Source organism: Neltuma alba, unplaced genomic scaffold (assembly GCF_004799145.2).
Source record: "Neltuma alba isolate B1F8T4 unplaced genomic scaffold, ASM479914v2 tig00011493_pilon, whole genome shotgun sequence".
In the NCBI taxonomy this organism is placed as follows: domain Eukaryota; kingdom Viridiplantae; phylum Streptophyta; class Magnoliopsida; order Fabales; family Fabaceae; genus Neltuma; species Neltuma alba.
The window spans coordinates 15,676-37,917 of NW_021636161.1; the positions used below are offsets into that span (position 1 = coordinate 15,676).

General features: G+C 31.0%; 2 protein-coding genes across 2 annotated transcripts; one reads left to right on the forward strand and one right to left on the reverse strand.

Moving 5' to 3' along the window:
• Positions 1–9,202: 9,202 nt before the first annotated feature.
• Positions 9,203–9,625, reverse strand: LOC114714188 (uncharacterized). The gene has a single exon (XM_028898914.1). It carries the CDS (start codon positions 9,623–9,625, stop codon positions 9,203–9,205), a length of 423 nt encoding a protein of 140 aa, XP_028754747.1.
• A 4,567-nt stretch (positions 9,626–14,192) lies between these two features.
• LOC114714190 (F-box/kelch-repeat protein At3g23880-like) lies at positions 14,193–15,398 on the forward strand. The gene has a single exon (XM_028898915.1). The coding sequence runs from the start codon at positions 14,193–14,195 to the stop codon at positions 15,396–15,398; it is 1,206 nt and encodes a 401-aa protein (XP_028754748.1).
• Positions 15,399–22,242: the final 6,844 nt, after the last annotated feature.

A 22,242-nucleotide genomic window follows, 5' to 3' on the forward strand; every position in this document is an offset into this window, starting at 1 on the left:
TCACCTCATCAATTCCTCATAATTTTCAAGTTCATCATCAGCCACAAGTTCCTTCAAGCTTTCCTGTTCAAATGACATCCTCTCCAACAATAAATCAGCAGTTTAACCAGCAACAAAGTATCACACAGTCCCTCCCTTGCATGCAAACTAGAATGGTCCACCTGCAACCAAATCTGATGCCCATGTGCCCAAAATTCTCATCATCATCTAATTCCTTTCATGCAACTCCTCAAAATCACATTGCTTCTTCAGTTCGTCCCATACACCAATATAATCCACAACCACATCATGATCCGTTGCTGCCAAATGCATCCCTTGAATTTTCATCGCTCTGTAATAGGCAACACTTGGTCAACCAACCTTTGTCTAACTCAGGGACACCAAGTAATGTTCACACTGATAGCCACAAGGGAAAGTCATGGACTGAGGAAGAACACAGGTGTGTGTAAGCATTGAAAATTTCTCGATTCTTTGATATCGTCTTTTTTAATCATAAAGGTCCTAATATATTTTCTTTTGTTTTCTAATTATAGGTTATTTCTGATTGGATTGCAAACATATGGGAAGGGAAATTGGAAGAACATTTCTGAAAATGTTGTGAAGACAAGGACTCCAGTTCAGATTGCTAGCCATGCTCAGAAGTTCTTTAATCACCAAATCAACAAGGGGAACAAAAAGAGAAGAAGAAGAAGCATCCATGATATCACCAATCCCGATGTTCCAACCCAATGTCAGCATCAAAATCAATTTGTTCCTTCAAGTTTTCCAATGAATCAATCTCATTACAACCCACAGAATCCCCCAAATGTTGTTCACTCTCTTCAATTTGTAAACCCGAACAGCAGATTTCTTGTGTAAAGATTGTTTTTCTTCAACTAATTTTGTAGTATACAATGATTCTTTGTTTTCTTGCATTGTAGTGAGCAAAATATTGATAAGTTTTATAGGATTATCTTCAGACTAGAATCCATGAAAGAAGAAATATTAGTTTGGAATAAAACAAAACTAGGTACATATGGAATGTGATTAAGGAATCATAGAGTATGAAACGAAAATATTATTTTCTTCAATAGATCCACATTGAACGTTCTGTGTTGGGGCTTAAATCAGATATAGTGATGCAAATATTCAATTCTGAAAAATGGTCATTGAGAATTTTGATAACTGATGATGAGGAGCAAACACACAGGGTTTAAAATTTGTAATTTTATATGCAATATAGTGTTGCATAGAAAAAAATGATGTTTGCATCATATATATAGTGATGTTCCTTGCTTGTCAGATTGCTGATTATGCAGATAAAGTATATTTGTCATATCCCCAGAAAGGGGAAATATCCTGAATTAGCATTCTCTAATTAAAAAAATAAAAGCAAAAAATTTAATTTCATATTTTATTATGTAATTTTTTATTGAAAATATGAAAATATATAGTTTCTTAGTATTAGACTATTAGTATAGCTGAGTGTATAATTCAATTTTTTACATTTTCATTTATTAAGCATAAAGTGATGTTGTAATTTTGGAATTCGATAATGTGGGTTCCGAGATTGTTTTTATACACAGTATATTGTACTATAACACGGGTGATTTTGCAACAAACTTATGTTATTAACACCGTAAGAAAACTCACAAGACGGCCATTAAAAGGTGGGTTATTATAGTCTGGGTGATTCTGTGATTGTTTTGAGAATTAAGAGATCACTCATAATTCTTTTTGCATCCTTATTTTTTATTTCTGCAGGTGTTATTTGTTGAACTTCAATACTATAACACGGGTGGCCTTATTAAGACCATGGATTGAGCTATTGACATTTTTTTCCTATTTCTCTCATACCAAACAGGTCCTGAAGTAATATACTCTTTCTTTATGTCTCAGGAAAAGAAATTATATAATACATTCTCAAAACAAAGATGTTTGTAAAAATTAAAAATATTTGCAAATTTTAATTAATTCCTAATAATCACAAAGTAAATCTTTAAATTATATTGACTTTGAACAACGTTTCATTGAATGTGTTTATTTTCCATCTAAAACTAGATTATTTAAATAAATATTTTTTTGCCTTCAAACTGATTATTTATATAAAGATTAAGTAAACAAATGTCAATAAATATGTGAAGTTTTATGAGATTTGTTAATTTGTTAATTCCCCACCAATTTAATTTAAAATTACCTTTGATTAAAAACTTAATTGATAATTGATAATTTTTAAATTTAATTTAATTTAAATTAAGGGCCTATTTAATTTTGTGATTTAAGAACATTTTATATTCAAAAATAAAAAAAATGTTTTTCACTTGATTATTTACGTAATACACTCTCAAAACATACAAATATGTTTGCAAAAATTGAAAATATTTGTAAATTTTGATAAATCTAATAATCAAAAAAATAAATCTTCAAATTATATTGACTTTGAATACAGTTTAATTTCACAGAATGTTTTTATTTTGTATCTAAAAATAGATTATTTATATAAATATTTTTTTTGGCTTCAAACTTATTATATATACAAAGATTAAGTAAACAAAAGTCAATACATATTTGACGTTTCAGATTTGTTAATTTGTTGATTCGGTAATATTTTAATTTGATATTCACTTCAATTAAAAATTATTATTTTTGAAATTTAATTTAATTTAATTTAAGAGACTACTAGATTTTTTTTCATTTTAAGAACAGTCTTTTATTCAGAAAAAATAGAAAAATATGTTTTCCATCATGTATTCTAGAAGAATGAAAAATTGTACCCAAAAAAAAAATCAGAATATCTTTTTGATAGTTTGTTATTTGAAAAATTAGAGGAGAGTCAAAGAATGTTATATTTTCAAGCAAATAATTCTTTCACTCGCCACTATATCATTTTAGATATATTTGGAAAATAATAATTTAAGCAGATTTTTTTAGCTTTTTATTTTGAAAACTATTTCTTTTCTTTTTTTTTGTGAACTAAAACTATGTCTTCAAAAATTATTCTACGGAATCTTTTCATTATATCACAAAAACATTTCTTTTGCCAACCGCGTATTATATCTATTTGAAATTAGATAATTTTTTTTTGACCAAATGAAATTAGATAATTTAAAAAATTGGAAACGGATGTTTTAACATCTTGATGAACTGACTTTGACTAATATGATCATTGAGACCAAATCCCGATTGTGGCGCAACAACATATATTTGTAAAAGATATTTTTAACTTATTTATATATATATGATTTTCTAAATTGTAAAAACTTATCTTTATATGAATGCTAAATTAAATAAATGCTCATGATTAAATAATTCTATATAAGAACCGAAAAATGTGTGACTTGCATTTAGTTTGCACGTAAAAATATATGTAAAAATAGATTATTATACAAATAAAAGTTGAGCGGTTAGTTAGTCTGTGAAATTTGTTAATTCTTTTATCTGCTATTAACTTAATTTAATTTAATTTAAATTTAAGTCCGTCTCACATTTTATTAAATATATTTATTCATTGTTGATAAAAACGAATCAGATTCACCTCTCCTTAAACATTGTTTTAACTTGTATCCTTCTCTCCTAAACATTATAAATAGGTATAAATGATTAATTAGAGTTGTGCAAATTTCCTACTAAGGGAGCTTTAATTTGCGATCTCCACAAGGAAACTCGTTTTTTTTTTTGGCCAAACCACAAGGAAACTTTTGAAGTCAAAGAATTTAACTTTCATCCACTTCTCATAGGTAATCCTAATTAATATGCATTTTTGGTGTTCTTTAACTTTTCTAGATGCATATTAAAACTGTATAATTTTCTTCTTATAATTTTACGGCATCGTACTTTTTGTTGTGGAAAAACTATACGAATTATTATGTTTTTGTTTTTCTCGGTAACTAAATAAATAGTCATGAGAATAATATAAATAATAGAATTTATTAATATGTGTCTGTAAAAAATAATATTAATTATATAATTTGATAGAAATATTATTTTCAAAAGTACAAAAACTCGTCTAGTATGTAGATATGCATAAACAAAAGTAGTATTAAAGTATTATATAGTCGTAAAGCTCCTGATTAATATGAAATTGAAATTGATGAGCTTACAGGTTTGAGACAACATGCCAATGGAGCTGGATATTGATGAAATCGTTGATGCACTTTATGAAGTACAACTGCTACATTATAATGCTGATGATGTGCTGGAGAATGATGTATCTATCCGACGTCTGGAAGAACAACTGTTAAACACTACGACGGATGTCGATGATGTGCCAGAGAATGATGCATATGTTCGGCATCTTGAAGAGCAACTGCTAGACGCTACAACCATCACTGCCGGCGACGTGCTGGAGCATCATGTATATGTCCGGCATCCAGAAGAGCAACATCTGGACGGCACCACTGTCATCGCCGCTGCCGCCGATGTGCCAGAGAATGAAGCAAGTCAGGCCTTAGTACCTTCCACATGCTCAAACACTTGGCCCTCCAACTGCTATTCGGAGTATCAAATCATATTGAACTCAGAGCCGCCAATGAAAATGTCACGTACTTCGGAAGAACACAACAGGTACGTACATGGACAACTTTCAATTGAATTTTTTTAAAAATTTTCTCACGTTTTTCTTTTGAGTGTTTTTTATTGAGTGAATTGTTTTATGAATATATTTGGTTATATTGCTAAGAAATTGTCGAAAAGAAAATAATAAATAGAAGAAAAAACTTTTTATTGATTTGAGAACTAGATGAGAGTGGTTTCTAGTCAACATGTTTATGTAATTGATACTTTTACAAATTTTTATTGCTTAATCAGTAGAGGTAGAAAAATGTATTTAATCCTTTTATATTGGTATATTAATGATCATAATTGCTTTTTGTTATAATAAAACTTAAAGAGGGCTCATATAGGTGACATGATGGGAATAATAAAGAAAATTACAACATCATATGGTGAGTCAATTTGACTCTTCTTGCTTTTTTAAAACCGGTAACAAACTTTGCAAGTAAAATGCTTGGAAATTCTAATTTATTTGTTTACTTAGTACCATATCATTTATTATTATTCCTTCCATTCTAAAGGTGGGAAGATCTTAACTCAACCTCTTATATATATATATATATAATATTATTTGTCAAATTAATTTATTTTCTTAATCATCAAACTAATTTATCTAACTTATAAACTATTGTATAGTCTAATGTTATACAGAAATATTTTAAGAAAACTATATCACTGTTATTAGAAATAAATAATTTATTTAGCTTTTATAATCTACTCAAATTTGTTTAATAGCATTTACATTATAAGCAACACGGAAGTATATAATATAACCACTAATATTTTCATGATATGCTATTCTTTTGCAGCAGACAAGTCTTACAAGGACAAGGACTAGAGATGGTGACAAATACACCAATTCAAGTATCCATTAATGCTGAGCAATACAATAATAGCAGACTAGAGATGCTGAACTCTATGGATCATATTTCTGGTTCAGCTCCTCAAACTGATACTGTTACTTCAATATATCAGTCACTACCAACCTGTCAATTCGCCTCATCAATTCCCCATAATGTTCAAGTTCATCATCAGCCCCATCCAATGAATGAATTAAACCGACCACAAGTTCCTTCAAGCTTTCCTGTTCAAATGACATCTCCAATACTGAATCAGCAGTTTAACCTGCAACAAAATATCACACAGACCACCCCTTACATGCAACCCGAAATGGTCCACTTGCAACCAAATCTAATGCCCATATTCCCAGAATTTTCATCATCATCTAATCCTTTTCTTGCACATTCAACTCCTCAAAATCACATTGCTTCTTCAGTTCATCCCATACACCGATATAATCCACAAACACATCATGATCAGTTGCTGCCACAGGCATCCCTTGAATTTTCATCGCTCTTTAATAGGCAACACTTGGTGCATCAACCTTTGTTTAACCCAGGGGCACCAAGTAATGTTCATACCGATATCAACAAGGGAAAGTCATGGACTGAGGAAGAACACAGGTGTGCGCAAGCATTGAAAATTTCTCAATTCTTTGATATTGTTTTTTTAACATAAATAATGTCCTAATATATTTTCTCTTGTTTTCTAATTATAGGTTATTTCTGATTGGATTGCAAACATATGGGAAGGGAAATTGGAAGAACATTTCTGAAAATGTTGTGAAGACAAGGACTCCAATTCAGATTGCTAGCCATGCTCAAAGTTCTTTGACCACCAAATCAACAAAGGGAACAAAAAGAGAAGAAGAAGAAGCATCCATGATATCACCAATCCTAATGTTGAACCCCAACTTCAGCATCAAAATCAAATTGTTTCTTCAAGTCTTCCAATGCATCAATTTCAATCCCTTCAATCTGTAAACTCCAATAGCATATTTCTTGTATAACGATTTTTTGTCCTCTCCAATTAGTTTTGTAATATACAATGATTGTTTGTTTTCTTGCACTGTAGTGATTAAAATATTCATTACTTATTTAGCTCTAATTAAGGCATTCTTTCCCTCCAATAATGCTTCTCAGTCTTTTACAATCCTAACTTTCATTTTTAGTTCGATGTGTGGTAAGGTTCATGCGATTGAAGAGTTTTATAGGATTATTTTCAGACTGGAATCCATCGAAGAAGAAATATCAGTTTGGAATAAAACGAGAATATGAGTATGGAATGTGATTAAGGAATCATAAATTACGTTTACTACAAAGCATTGACAATAAAAAGTAGGGATTGGGATTGGGATTGAAAAAAACCATTAAAGAGTATTTAGTATGAGTAATTATTTACTACATAAGATTAGGCAATCTCATGTGAGTAGGATTAGGGAATATCACATCTCTCCATGATATTCCTAAGTCCCATGTATATGGATTTGTCTAATCTCAAGTAATAAATAATCACTCATACTAAACACTCTTTTAATATATTTTTTTTAATCCCAATCTCAATCCTTACCTCATTTTTAATGTTTTTTACCAAACAGGACCAGAGAAGTTTTGCCTTCAATGCTTCACCTCCTTTCATGAAACATTTACTTACTGCTGCATCTTCCACGGAGCATAGTAATGTGGTTGTAAGGGCATTAACTCGTGCAATTAAAATTTGGGCCAAGTACTTTCACAGTAGAGTTTCAAGTTATGGACATTGACGTGTCATACATCATCCTAGTTGTCAGGCCTTGATTAGTGGTGCAAGAGCTGTGCATTCAAACAATTAACTGAAACAGGACAGTGTGTCAAATTTTAACAAAAAATTCCAATGCTTCTATCCTTCATTATACATGCTGAGGAAACCAAAAATGTTGAACAAGAACACAAACAGCGTTTGGTAGAAGTTGTTCAGCAGAAGAAGAGTCTAGCATGAGAACTCACCCCCAGATATCAGCTGACGATTAATAATTTAATACCTCACCATCATAAGCAGATTGTCATAAGCAACCTTTAGGTTTTAATGGTGGGCGGGGACCAAGAGGCAAATTATGAAGAAGACTTGCTTTAAGGTGGTATAAAGTGAACACTAGTTTTGAGAAGAAAAGTGTGGAATTTTGTATCTCTTCTCTCTGCCACTTCTTCTTTTCTCTCTGAATATTTCTCCTCTTCTCTCTGTAATTTCCTCCAGCAGTCTATGACTAAATATTAGTTGTAAATATATATTCACCAGATTTCCCCCCATTTTTCTTTGTCCGTTATCTAGATTACAGGGGTGTTAATCACACAGATACGCTAGCACAAAGTGAACACAAAAGACAACAATAGCAGCACATTTAAAGCAGATATTGAATGACCAGAACAAAATTGATTCGTTACAGACAATTGCTCCTTGCCTTCAATTACAGGCAAATGGTATTGAAATCTGATGTTAAGATATCCATATCAGTTGAAATACATGCAACGAACCACACATCTCCACATTTCATATTCAAAACCAAAAAGAAACGAGGGAACACTTTCTTAACTTCTGACTCCAAAGAGAAACAAAACAATGACTTACCTTCGTTTTATATCATTGCTGCAATATATTACAACAACCAAGCATGTGTAACAGGAACAGGTTCCAGCAAAATATATAGATTAATTTGATTTGATTACTGCTCATAAGTAACATTGTCCAGCTCAGATTCCCACAAAAGTTTTATACTAAGTTGGCGATAATCAGATGCCTTTTAGATTGATAACAGTAGGGTAAAAGCATGTCTCTTTTAAGTGAATTTGACTTGTGTTATAGGCAAGAAAGGGCTTAAAAGCAAGGCTCAAATCTTAGCCACAACATAGTTAATCATGTTTCTCCTGTTAAAATGCCTTTCCTTTGGTTCTTGTGGTGATAAATCCAAATCATTGATTATAACTTTTTTTTTCCCCTCAATAGGAGAATGAATGGTGAGATACAAATAACAAAAATTGCAGCAAGTGGTATCTTTACAAAGAAGAATATCTTCATTATTTTAAGACAGAAAATATCTAAAGAATGTATCACTAATCAAAATTTGACTGCGAGTCAAGGTTGTATGCAATACTAACTACATAAACTAGTGGCTTCAAAATTTGCTTCACTTGCTTTTCTTCCTTTTCATATAATATAAAATAAATAGTATATTACACAGACACCTAGTCCCACATAAACCACACACCAAAAACTAAATTATTACATATTCATATACGAAAGAAAACAGTAAAACCTGATATTATAGATAGCTGAACATCTGTGTTCATCATTATATATAACATCTCCAAAGGGTATCAGGGATTCCACTAAAAAGGAGTAGAAAAGTAAAGCTACAATGCAATAACTAAGATTTAGCATATAAGAACTTCCATTCTGCGAATTGACTGGTATAAGGCTTTCCACGTAATCGAAAATACCAAAAAAACAGCCATGGATAATTAACATCCCTAACTCACAACTCGCTTCTGGCTTCTGATTCTTCACTTGAAGTTCACTTACATTGCAGACAATGTCATCCCCCAAAAGGTCACTGGATGTAAATAGAATCGATGGGTGCTGCTCCTGTATTTCTTAGTCTAAGTCCATCCCTCCTCTAATTCACCTCTACCCTCCTCCGTCACCCACAAATCAACAAAAGAAGACCCAGATGTTCCCATCACAGTGACACTAATAATAGCTAGTTTGTTGTCACACGCAGTAAACTTATCATTTGAATTATTATCTAAAGCAGGCGATGGAAACAAGGTGAACACTTCCCTTGCTATGTCAAAGGAAACTACCACAAAAATTTTGTCTTCCCCCACAGGTAGCTTTGATCCAGTCCAATACACAGCTCCATTAAAAGTTTTACAGTTTCCCCATAAAAAATTCCAGCTATTCGCTTCAAGTTGACCGGTTCTATTTCTTTCCATGACCCTGTGCTTAATGAGTACACTTCCACTCGATTCACCTCTGTATTAAACTGCGCAGCATAAGTTCTGACTATCTTATATTCCTTGATAACTGGACTAAAACCAAATCCTAAAGAGCAAATACCCTTAAAACCATCCATAGTTCTGCTTCTAGGAACATTTCTAACCTCTCTAGTTGCTGGATTACACAATAAAAGGGAAGAAGGAGACATAGCATACTTGTCTATTTCAACACAGAGAAAGCCATTGCTGGAGCCGCTGATTTTATCACACCACAAGTCATACATTCTCAGAAATTCAAGGACTTGCAACTTGCCGTTGAGCAAATATAGATGCATCCGATGTCTTCCTTGCAAAAGAAGACAAGATTTTTTATTACTTGAATGGTGGAGATGCTCTCCGATGAAGGATGGAGTCTTGATGAGATTTTTCCATTGTTTGGACGCGCATTGAAATAGCGATTTTACAGGAAGTCGTATGAGGATGTTTGTGATGATTTCTTGGGGAAGAAATGGGGTGTCGCCGCCCATCGGTGCTAGAGCTTCGCAACTTCCCTCGTTTACTTGGAGTAGTTCTCGTATGAATAACTCGTTTTTGTTTTATATTATTCCGACGTGTAAATTACATGAAAAAGTCTTATATTTAGGATGGGAAGCCTGTTATTTAGGCCAATATCTGTATATCAATAAATATTTTTTAGGGGAAATTTTTTTTTTAGCGCTTCAAGTTTAACTTAGTCTAACTTAATTTCTGAACTTTTGGCTCTCTTGAAAATCAGTCCTTAAACTTTGTTTATTTAATAATTTAATCCTTTCTGTACATAATTCTATCTAACTCATCAATTACTTATCCTAATGGTACTTGACTCATCAATTCGTGGCTTCCAGCTCAGCTACTACGTATGTGAAAGATTCATTTTCCTAATATTTAAACATCACATGCTAAATATTTTATATTTGGTTAAATAAATAAATTTATTCAAGTGGTATTCTTTCTAAATATTTAAATACTTACCATTTAACTTTTAGCTAACTGTTTATCATGAACCTAAAACAATAACGAAATTTCAACGTCAAATATCAAACATGACTGATTCAAATCCGATCATATGGTTTAGGGTATCTTTTCTGTTATACTGTGCTTTACAAATTTGATTTGGTAACTAACTTTAAATTAGTTAGAGACTATGATATACTTAAATTTAAAATTGATTTTAATTTTTTTTTTGCACTTATTACATCTAACTAAAAAGATAATAACATAAAAATATATCTATATAATTATTGTGTTTTAAACTATTATACTCGACTAAGAGATTATGAATATCATAAATAAATTTCATATAATTTATTATCAGTAATCTATGATATTTTTTATATTAATTATTTGGATGTCTAATTTAATATCACTATAAGAATACATCTGCTATGATTTTCATTTTCTCCCATTATCTTCTCTAATCAAGTTTTATTTTGAGTATGATTTTATAATTCTGTTAGGGAAAAAGAATGAATGCGCATAGAAATATGTAATTTATAAACTTTTCGTGAAAATGTTTATTTAATCCCTTAAGGTATATTTCATTTTATTTCTTTAATTTTATTAATTTGTATGCTAGCAATTCAAATTTTAAGATTTAGTTAATTTTATGCACATAAAAATTAAATAAGTACTTACAGTTTAATTTTAAACTAATTTTTTTCTCGTTAACTTAAAAATAAATGATGAAATGTTTTTCTTTCAAATAATGAAATTTCAATATCAAATAGCATTCATGATTTATTCAAATATTTCTCTTATTTTTCTTTTATATCAAATAAATATTATTGACAGCAAGATTTTAAACACATGCCAGACATGGGCAATTGAATTATATCTCATTTTATTTTTAGAATTAGAATGAAAATCCTCGTGCGTTTTCTATGAAACAAATTTATGTTTTTTTTACGAAGTAAAATCACCTACTATTTCAACTAACAGCTTGATAATAAAATATCCTGTACTATCATATTATCTTAAAAATATGAAACGCACTCCTTGTTAATTTTCTTTTTCATTGATCTCCCACGGAAATGTCCACTGACTTTTTTTTGTTTTTTTGTAGATCCCGAGCAGCGATACTTCAATAGCATAGTAACCCAATTTCTTCATGTATCCACATATGACATTCATAGAACATTTTTGGTGACATTGTATCCATTGATCGTTGCACCAAGGTACATGGATGGCTCAAAAACGCATCCCTGTGTCGCCAAAAACACAAACGATACAATATATTACCTCTGATCCTTAATATAAGACCCTGTTTGACTTTTATTTTGATTCTAAATATAAGACCCAATCTATTTTATCTCTCATATTTATACATTTTTTTTCCTAAAATAGCCTTTTTAATAATGATAGTTCTAGTCAATACACTTAATTAACAAGGATATTTTAGGAAAAATAACACCCATTTAAGACAAATAACTAACTCAACTTCCTTAATCTCCTCAAATTAGTCAACTGGCTTTTATAATTAGAACCGAATGTAGTATAATGATAATTACTGTGAATAAGGAGAAAAAAAATTTATGTTAAGAATACATGACCTTGTCAAGTTAACTATTAAGGAAAACGAAGTAAATCTGATGTCGAGGAATTTTGGCAGCACAACGTTTCATTAAATCTTGCTTTACCAGGAAATATAAGATATTCATACAGATCTCCAACTGAGCAGAAGAAGTAACTACAAGAAAGGGGACGTCATACAATGATTCAATTGAACCTCTCAACTTGGTTTTGTGAGACAGTCCAAATTTCCATCCTGCAAAATAACTCATTGAACATATCAGAATAATGCTCTGGGATACCTGGCAAGTGTACAGAGAGGATCTTTCATGTGCTGATTTACCTACAGACCTTGTGTCTTCATCATCTATCCTAAGTTTCTGTCTTCTTTTCTTCTTTCAAGTTTTTTTTTTTTTAAAACTTTCAATTCCAAGAAAAAAAGAACTCCAGAAAAATATGAGATAATCAACATACTCTAAATTTACAGAGTATGCAATGATAAAAGAAACTATACAAAAATGAAATACAAGAATCAACACAGACGAGAGGATGGGTTTTCATTTTAGACAAGTGTTCACGTGATAATGAGTAACCGTCAATATCATAAAATTTAAAATTTTGATATACTTTTTAGTTTGAGATCATTGTAGATCAGAAAGTAAAATTGAAAAATCAGTAAGTAAACAAATAATGCTCGTAGAAAACAAACACAGGAAGTGACAATGTCTCGAGCACATAAAAATCATTACATGGATGACTGAAAACTTCATGCCCAGATTCCAAAAACCAGATACTGTTCTGATACACCAATAATTCGAGGAGTAAATCCACTTGCCTAATAGAATAACTACTCAATTATGCATACATATTACCTGGACAAAAAGCACCAGATAAGCCCACACAAAACACCTAAATTAAATATCCATCTTTAGAAGAAAGACGAACAACCGGAACTTACAAGTGAAATAAAAAGCAAGAAACGTTTGGTACATAACATCTCAAGAGGACAGCAAGCCTTAGTACAAAATGATCTAGATTGCTGCCAACAATCTTAAGAATTAATAACGTCTCAATAGTTTTGGCATTCATCGGCAGCAGAGTCATCAAATAGGAAGACCTCTTAGCTTTGTTCTCTTTTGATTTGATAGTCCTATTCAAATTAGCTTTTTTTCTCTTATATGATAGAAAGTTTGGGTTAGGTCTCATGTTTGTTGTTTGTGGCCCATTTTAGAACATTAGCAGAGACCTCATAATAGAAAAATTAGCCAAACATGCTGCTCCTGGCCTCTTTCGCATGATTGAGATGAGAAGGGATGAGCCTTTAGTGCTTGTAGAGGCCAGCGATAACTTGAGTGTTGGGTTCCAACTCACATATCCTGAAGATCTTACAGTTATTTCCCTAACTGCTACTTATGTTCAAGCCCTTACAACTCCTAAAATCAGACTCAAAGTCCTGGCAAAGGAATATGAAGCTTTAATGAGTACAAAACATTGGTCCCATGCACGTTCATTCAACTGAAACTAAATATTTTGTTGGGTGTAAATGGGTTTATAGAGCGAAAGAAAATCAGGATGGAACAAGTAACAAGGCCAGATTACTGGTAAAAGGTTTCCATCAAACAGATTGTTGCCAGATTACTGACTCGTGTGGCTCCATTGATTTCGTTTGAAGCGGTTAGTCAATTTCACATTCACCCGATCTCCAAGACGGTTATTATCGTATCTTCCCATTCTCATATGTATTTTAAATTTTAAAGTAAAAAAAGCTTAAAAATCGTACAACTTACCTAGTTGACAAATAAATATACCATTATTTAAGATCATGCTTGAGTCCACAAATACAATCATGAAATTTGAATAAGAATGATGATTATTAAATATAATTCAATGAATGGCATTAATATTTAAATATTATTTTCGTTTATAATAATATTATTAAAAATAATTCAAAACTTTATGTGAACGCAAATTCTAAATAAAAAACATCGTATATTAAGTAAGAAATAAATGAAAATGAAGGGAATGCGAGGGTAGATACGACGCTGAAATTCAGCCGGGATCTTCTTCAACGCATATACTAATAATTATCTATTATTGCTTTTTTATGGCGGAAGTTTGGATGAAAATCAACTGATCGGCTGAGAATCCGTGGTTACAACTTACAACTTTGACACGAGCAAATAATGCTTTCATTTTAAATTTTATCGTTTTGCTGAAACACTCTTTCCGTTAAAGCCCAGTCCATATATACCTACTTTAACCTCAGTCCCACCATCAGAACTTTCAGAACTCTCCTTGTCCAACATGGGGAACACCATGAAAGTGATGGAAGACCACAACAACATACCCTTTATTCCCTGCGATGTCATATGTAACATTCTCAAAAGACTTCCGATGAAATCCCTAATTCGATTTCAATGCGTATGCAGAGATTGGAAAAATCTCATCGAGTCTTCGTCTTTTAACCTAGAACACCTCCTCCACACCAGTCGTCCAACCCTTTTGCTTCTCCTCAGATGCTACCACAGGGTTAGTTTGCGCATTGTGTTGGTGGATCATTCCACCATGCAGGTGCTTGAAATTCAAAAGCCACCTTTGATCGATCCCTCCATTAATTTTAGGATCGTGGGTTCCAGCAATGGCTTGGTCTGTGTTGAGGTCGGCATCGAGGATCGCTGCATGGTCCCTTCTCCTTTCAGCCCAAAGGAAAATGGTACAGTTTCCCCTTACTTTTTGTTATGGAATCCCCTGACTAGACAGTTTAGGGAGGTGCCCAGAACTATGAAGGGTTCTAATGGTTATTACGATGTCGGATTTGTTTTCAATCCCATTGATGATGATTTCAAGATAGTGACAACTTATGTAACTCAATTTCGTTTTGCCGTTAATCCCGTGGAAGTTTATTCATTAAACTCTGGGTCTTGGAAGGAAGTAGAATTTGAAAACTTTGAGGGCACAAATATTAGAAAAGGGGAAAAAGTCATTGTTAATGGTGTTATGTTTATGTTTGGTGGAAAGCAGAGGCCGGGTGATCATTCTAATACGGTGGTTTCGATTGACCTGACAAAGCAAGTGTGTATCTCGACGCCATTGCCTTTTTTAAAATATGAATATAAACGAATTAATAAAAGGCTTACTGTGTATGAGAACAAACTTGCTTTGGTTGTTGTTACTTTATCTTATATGATTCATTTGTGGGTGATGGAGGAGGATCCATGTGCATCAGGGGGAAGATGGATTTGGACTAAAAAATATACTGCTAGCACCCTTTGTGACCAGTTATGTACACTCGCGTTAAACCCAGTGACTATTTGGAAGAATGAGATTGTCTTCCGTCCTTTTCATTTGAATGTGGATGATGAAGAAAAGAAAAGGTTGTATCTGCTCGATCTCACTACTAACGAGATTAAGAGGTTTAAGATTAAATGTGGCCCCGGCCTTGTCCATGGTAATTTTGATCATGTGGAAAGTCTTGTATCAGTTGGCAACATCAACGATAGAGAACCTTAATCCTAGATTTTACTTTATTTAAACACTTGATGGAAATAAATTCCTAATAATTTCTCATTTTGTATCTATAGTTGTTGAGTCCTTTTGGCAAAATTGTGCACTATGATACTCCTCTGGTCCTAAATATAACACCTTTTCGTAATGTAATTTACACTAGAAAAGGATCTTATATTTAGAACCAAGGAGTATCAAGTATGGTTTAGTTTTCTTCTTAGTCGCTGGTGTATGGTTTATTTTGTATTTGCAATGTCAGGTAATATACTACATGTAGCAATGGTTTCATTATAATGAGATATATTGGAGTTAAGAAAAGTAAGTAAAGTAATTCCCAGTTTCTTGTCTTTCATTTCATTCCTAATCAGTTGTGTAGAAAGTAGTTTTCACATGAAAGTTGACGAGTCCAATGACACATTTCGTATATGAGATCAAATGCCTAGTTTGAAAATATGTGATCGTGTGAGTTTAAATTTTAGTTTTTCTCAAGTAAGCTCTCGTGGCGTGGATCGAAGTTTATATTATTCCTTGGCGAGACAATAAAAATATCCTTTGCCTCTATATAATTTATGATAAAGAGTAGTTTAAATATTATGACACTTTTATCATATATAAAAATTCTAGATCATGCTATGAGATGTAGCGTATCTGTTTTTGTAACCATACATTAATCTGTTAGACAAAAAGAAATCATATATCAATTTGAAGTTGGATTCTTATGAAAACTAGTACGGTACCCGCGCGATGCACGGATATAAATCAAGGTTCTTTTATATACGATAAAATGTTGAATAATCATAAAATAATTAGTTGAAGATCACATTTTTGCTTCAACTCATCATTTCAGCTTAATATATATAAAAAGTAAAGTATCTGTAAGTTTTCAAGGCATGCAAAATATATAGATTCATTATCAACATTTTATTGTTGAGTATTATACCCCCATATTTAAATAAAGCCCAGTATTTAACAACTTGACCTCTTTTAAGAATTTCATCATGCTAAAATCAATGCATACTCAATATCAACAAATTCAACATAGTTACTCCTAAATCAACCTTATTAATATTCTCCCAATAATAATCAAGTGAGAGAAGAACAGAAGGGATAACTAATAGTATTAAGCTACTCAAATTAGTTAATTAGGTTTCATATTAATGACTAGAAGAGTATTTATATACTTGAGGAGGATTCTGAAAACATCAATACAATAAATAATAAAAAGCCTATGTAATCAAGAAGCTGACCCATCAGTACTGGGAAAAAAAACAAAAGAAGCATCTAGTTGATCAACTCAAAGAGAAAAGACTCACCTTTCTTAGTTAAAAAGTAGGCTGCAAACCCCTGTCATCTTCCTACATGTAAATCATGTTTTGTATGTTCATCCAAAACGTTGAGAAACTCAAATTAGAGGATGAGAAATTTTAGAAAGTTTTAAGCTGCAATACACTTTAGATGAAAGTTATGTGGCCCACATCTTAGAATACAAACAATACAATAGGCACAAGAATAATGAACAAAAGCAAAAGATTGAATGACTGAAACGCACATGTAATGAGGTTATGCTTTCTTGAAGTTCCAATATATATATGGCAGCTTTTCGCCCCCGACCATTTTGCAGATTATATGCCAAGGGTTCTGAAACTAAACCAAAATCATAAGCATGTTAAAGAAAAAGATTTTGCCGTATTCTCTATATTTCAGCATTCACACTCAAAATCAAAGAAAATCTAAACATTTGCTAAATAAAATAAAACCAAAATGAAAATATTAGGCTATTAGCATTAATGGCATTTTGATTCTTCCAAGGCTATATATGACTGATGTACTCCTCTGGTTCTATATATAAGGTGCTTCCAGCATATTTCACACCGACTAAGAAAAACCTTAAACTTCATTAACTCTCATTTAAAATTTAATGACTTTCCAACTTTATCCTTATTTAATATACATTATACCTCACATAAACAAAGTCAACACAATAATAAATGAGGAGTAAAATTGTACATCCATATAAAAAATTTCTCTCAATGCCCTATAAATAGGACAAAAAATGCATTCTCTCTCTGTCCTATAAATAAGACCAGAGGAGTAAAATAAATAGTAAAATTTGACATATGGATGGTAAGATAAAGATGAAGGCAGGATTGTTGAAGAAGTGGTAGGGAGTTGAAATCTAAAACATAAATATTTGCAAACAGCAAAAATCATGATTCGATGAAGCATTATGAAAAAGAAATCTAATTAGAAAATATGAAATCGTGCACCCAAATAAATCGGGATGAATCAAGGAAGTTATATCATTTTCATATATTTGTAATTTAATATTTATTCTAGATCTTTATTTTAAGTCAAATGATACTTAACAATGAGTGAAGATCCCTACGCTCTAAGGTTGTGTTTTACTGATATATTTGGTCTATTAATAATCAATAAAAGATACAATTATATGAAATTATTAGGGATTTCTTTCAGAAGATTACCGATAAATATATAATAAAAAATTGCCACGTGGCTCCGGATTTTGTGAATATAGTTCTTCCTATAATTTATCAATTTATAAATCAATTTAAATATTAAGTGGCATAACCATGTTTTAGATTTCAAATACAAACTTTCAAATTGCATAATTTCAAAGAAAAAATTTCAAATTGAATACCCACGGTTATATAAAGTAATTTGAAAAAAATAAGAAATTCTGGGTTTGTTGGTCTCAGTTAATTTAGTTGTATACCCAAAGAGATAAATATATTCACCGGCTAAATATAAAATAATTTCAAATACAAACTTTCAAATTGCATAATTTCAAACAAAAACTTTCGAATTGAATACCTATGATTATATAAAGTAATTTGAAAAAAAGAAGAAGAAAATATGGGTTTGTTGGTTTCAGTTAATTTAGTTGTATACCCAAAAAGATAAATATACTCACCAGCTAAATATAAAATAATTTGAATAATCATTCATATCCTAAAAAAATCATGGCATGTTTACCGGTAAATTCTCTCCAGCAACAAACAAGAGGTGAAAACTGACATGTTTAAACTAAACACGCTCCCTCTAGGTACACACGTACAAGCGATAGGATCCGAATCAGTTTTTAATATTTCTTAGATTAATGATGAATAAGCAATGGACTGTTACAAAAGCGGATATATCGGACTATTAGCAATATAGGTAAAAAATGTGACCCCTTTTTTTAAAAAGAAACAAGAAAAACATTTATCTACTCATAGGTGATGTCACATGTCGTGCTGCCAGCAACTCCTGTCTTGTACTCTACTTTTATATATTAACTAGTACAATACCTGTGCAATGCACGAGTTTGAATCAGTATTTCTTCATACATTATAAAAAATTCAATGACTATGTAGTGATTAGTTAAATTAGTTAAATTCATATGTATGCTTCTGTCACTCAAAAAAAAATTGATATATATGGTCAAGATATAAGACTATAAAAAGTTTCTTTGTAAGTAATACTGAAAGTTCTTTTTTGTGATGTTTCTATCCTTCAAGATCATTATTTTCAAAATATTTAGTGTCGTTGCTCTTAAATGTTCTATATGCTCTTCTAACATGTTTTGCTAATATAATCACAATTAACCATACATCATTACAAAGACAAATTGACTTCACTTATAATATTGTTATGTATAAACATGATTGAAGCACTTAATTTTATTGGAAGACCAAGTATCCACTTCTATATATATAAATAATTATTTAAATTTTTTATTTTTTCCAATTTGAGATTTAAAATACACCCGTATAATTTAATTTGACAACTACCATCAACAATGTAAACTATAAATCATTATTAGATGGGACGTGTGTTCATTCTTTCTTAGTTATAGCTTCCTATTCTAAATATAAGATCCCATATGTATGTTTAAAATAAAAATGAGATCATAAAATATAGTTATTTGATTTTTATGTTTTTCTTAATTTAAAATTTAAAATATTTATTCAAGATTTTTATTCCGAATCTAAAATGTAAAATAAATATTAAATATTTTAGTGTAAATATAATAATGAATCTTAAGTATTAAAAATTTGAAGAAACAACACTGTATACAAGTCCTTTTAAATTCTGTTAAAAATGAAAATAATGCTATAATGTCTTAAGGGCATAATCTTATATATTTTATTTTTCGCTTGAACTCAATATTACATACTTCAATTTTTTTAAATAAAAATACGATTACATATTAATAAGGTGCAATACGATAAAGTCCTCTACTTTTTTATGTCAATGACATAGACGTTCCACTCAAAATCACTGTGAAAAGCTCATATTAACCACTGTAAAAAGCCTCTTTTATCGTATTGTAGGTGCCCGTGCAATATTCTTATATGCTCTATTAACATTTTAAATCAACAAAAGCTTAAATAACATGAAAAATTTTGCACCTACATGCTTATTAAAAGCATCCATTCCCATATCACAGTTAATGTTGTTCCTTAGACCTCGTGTCCGCTCTCATTTCAATATCACTTTGAACAAATGGCTAACCTCTACTGTCACCAACAAATGAATCCTACAAGAAGATGAAGGAAGAAAAAGAAAAACAAATCATGGAAATTAAACTCTCTCCTTTTTGTGCCATCCAAATTCAAGAAATCGTGGAAATGATGATCCACTCGTGAGCACTATGGAGAAGAAACGTATCCAAATAAGAACAACAAAATCAATGAGATGATGAGACAGAGAGCAGAGTAGATAGAACCATAATGAAACCTATAAGCGTAGGTTCGCAAGACTATGAAGTTTGAGTATCTCATAAAAATTATTGAGAAGAAACAACTTAATATAGGGCTGTTTGAATCATCCAACAAATTCTCCCCTTCTTAACTTCTCCTATATGCAAGGAACAAAAAACCAGACCGGACACTAAACCGGTTGAGATGGTGGTTCAAGGGTCAGTTGGTCGAACCGGGGTCAACTCAAGATCCAACCGGTCATATTAAAATAATATAATTTAATTAAAAATAACAAAATATAACAACATTAACAATCACTAAAAACAAAATATAAGAAAATATGACAATAATTTGATTGTAATAATAACAAAGTATAACAACATTGAGAATTTTAATCTTTATGGTTCATCATTAATTAAAATTAATAGTCATTGATATCAAAATTATCATTAAAATTCATTTAAATCTATAGGGGCTAATATATTAGGAGCTTCATAAGAAAAAATAGGACTAATAACAACCTAATCATTCAAACTGGTTTATTACCGATTCACACAATTTTTTACCTGTTTTCATCAGTTCACACCGATTTGACCGGTTCTCTACTAGTTCAACTTCTTCCTGGTTTAGTATCCAAACCGAACCGGTCTATTGACAGGTTCATCGGTTTACCGGTTGAACCGACTGGTCCGAATTGGTTTTTTGTTCACTGCATATATGATATATGATATGATATGATTTAAAATTCAAATTTAAAAAGTTTTCAAAAAATCGTAACTTTTTTTATAGGAATCATGGCTTTAACCACAAAAAATGAAAAATAAAAATTAAGAAAAGCATGAGGAAGTGGAGAAAGTGGGTAAAAGGTGATGCAAGTTACCTTAACTTCCTGCTTAATTGTAATTTTGTTCAAAATGGGAGATGGTATAATGATTCTTCACATTGCTTATCGCAACAATGAGCACCATGTGATCATCACTGTAATGCAATCTAAATCATCCAAAATCTAATATGAATTGTTTAGATTTAAAATTTTTAATGTACAAATTTTTAATGATTCATTTATTTTTTAAAGATATGTTAGTTATGATGTTATATTTATTTTAAATTATGTATCTATTAAAGCAAAAAATTGATTAAAATATGTAAAAATTTTAAATTCAATCTGAATCATCTAAAATCAATCTGGATGGTCCAAATTGTGATGAGCACTCCATGCTCATCATTGTGATAAGCATGGAATGTGCTCCCTCCTTCATGTGGCCATCAGTTTTGAGGCAATTGAGATCATGATAATGAGAAGTGGAAGTTTTTAGAAAGCAAAATAAATAAAATATCCCCTAGAAAGCCATGGTAGGGAGATATTGGTTAAATCACGACCGAAACCACAAAGCATAAATATAGGATATGAGTTATATAAATATGATAATAAATTACATATAAATAAAAAAAATCTTTATAGTTGTTTATTTATTGCTAAAGCCAGCCATGTTAACCAATTTTGTTTATTGCTAAAGCCAGCCATGTTAACCAATTTTGTTTATGGCCAAAAAAATTAAATAAATTGCATACACAATCTTACAAGTTTTGTTTCGTTGTATTTCCATTTTGATCTAAAATTAATATTTTTATTTACATAAATGTCAGCAGAAGGGGTTGGAGAAAATAATCTAAATATACATTACGTAATATATATTATAATCACAAAGTTAAGAACTTAGAAACATTACGTAATAACGTGTGACCTGAAATCTATCTATAAGAAAAGTATATATTTAGGCTTAAGATCGTAATCTGGCCACACACAAAAAAAAGACCCAAGATCGTATCCGCACAAGAAATATTATATACAGTTTATTTTGGAAGATCATAAAAATTGCAATTACATAAGAGGATAAAAAAATCAACATATAAATTTTAAAAAGCTAAATTTCACGTAGCTAAATTAAGCCTCATACATTACCATCCACATTACCTCCCCACATTCTATTTTGAACAAAAAATAAAATTTATCCAACAAAAAATTCAAAGGAATTATTTTTAATTCTTCTAATCAATTTCAGTGAATCATAAAAACAAAAGTTCCATATAATATTATTACTTATTTACAGTCGCAACAGAAATAATTTTGTTTTAGCACCGGTTCA

Coding starts and splice junctions, on each gene's coding strand:
- LOC114714188 (XM_028898914.1), bottom strand. CDS start 9,625: ATGTATGACTTGTGGTGTGATAAAATCAGCGGCTCCAGCAATGGCTTT.
- LOC114714190 (XM_028898915.1), top strand. CDS start 14,193: ATGGGGAACACCATGAAAGTGATGGAAGACCACAACAACATACCCTTT.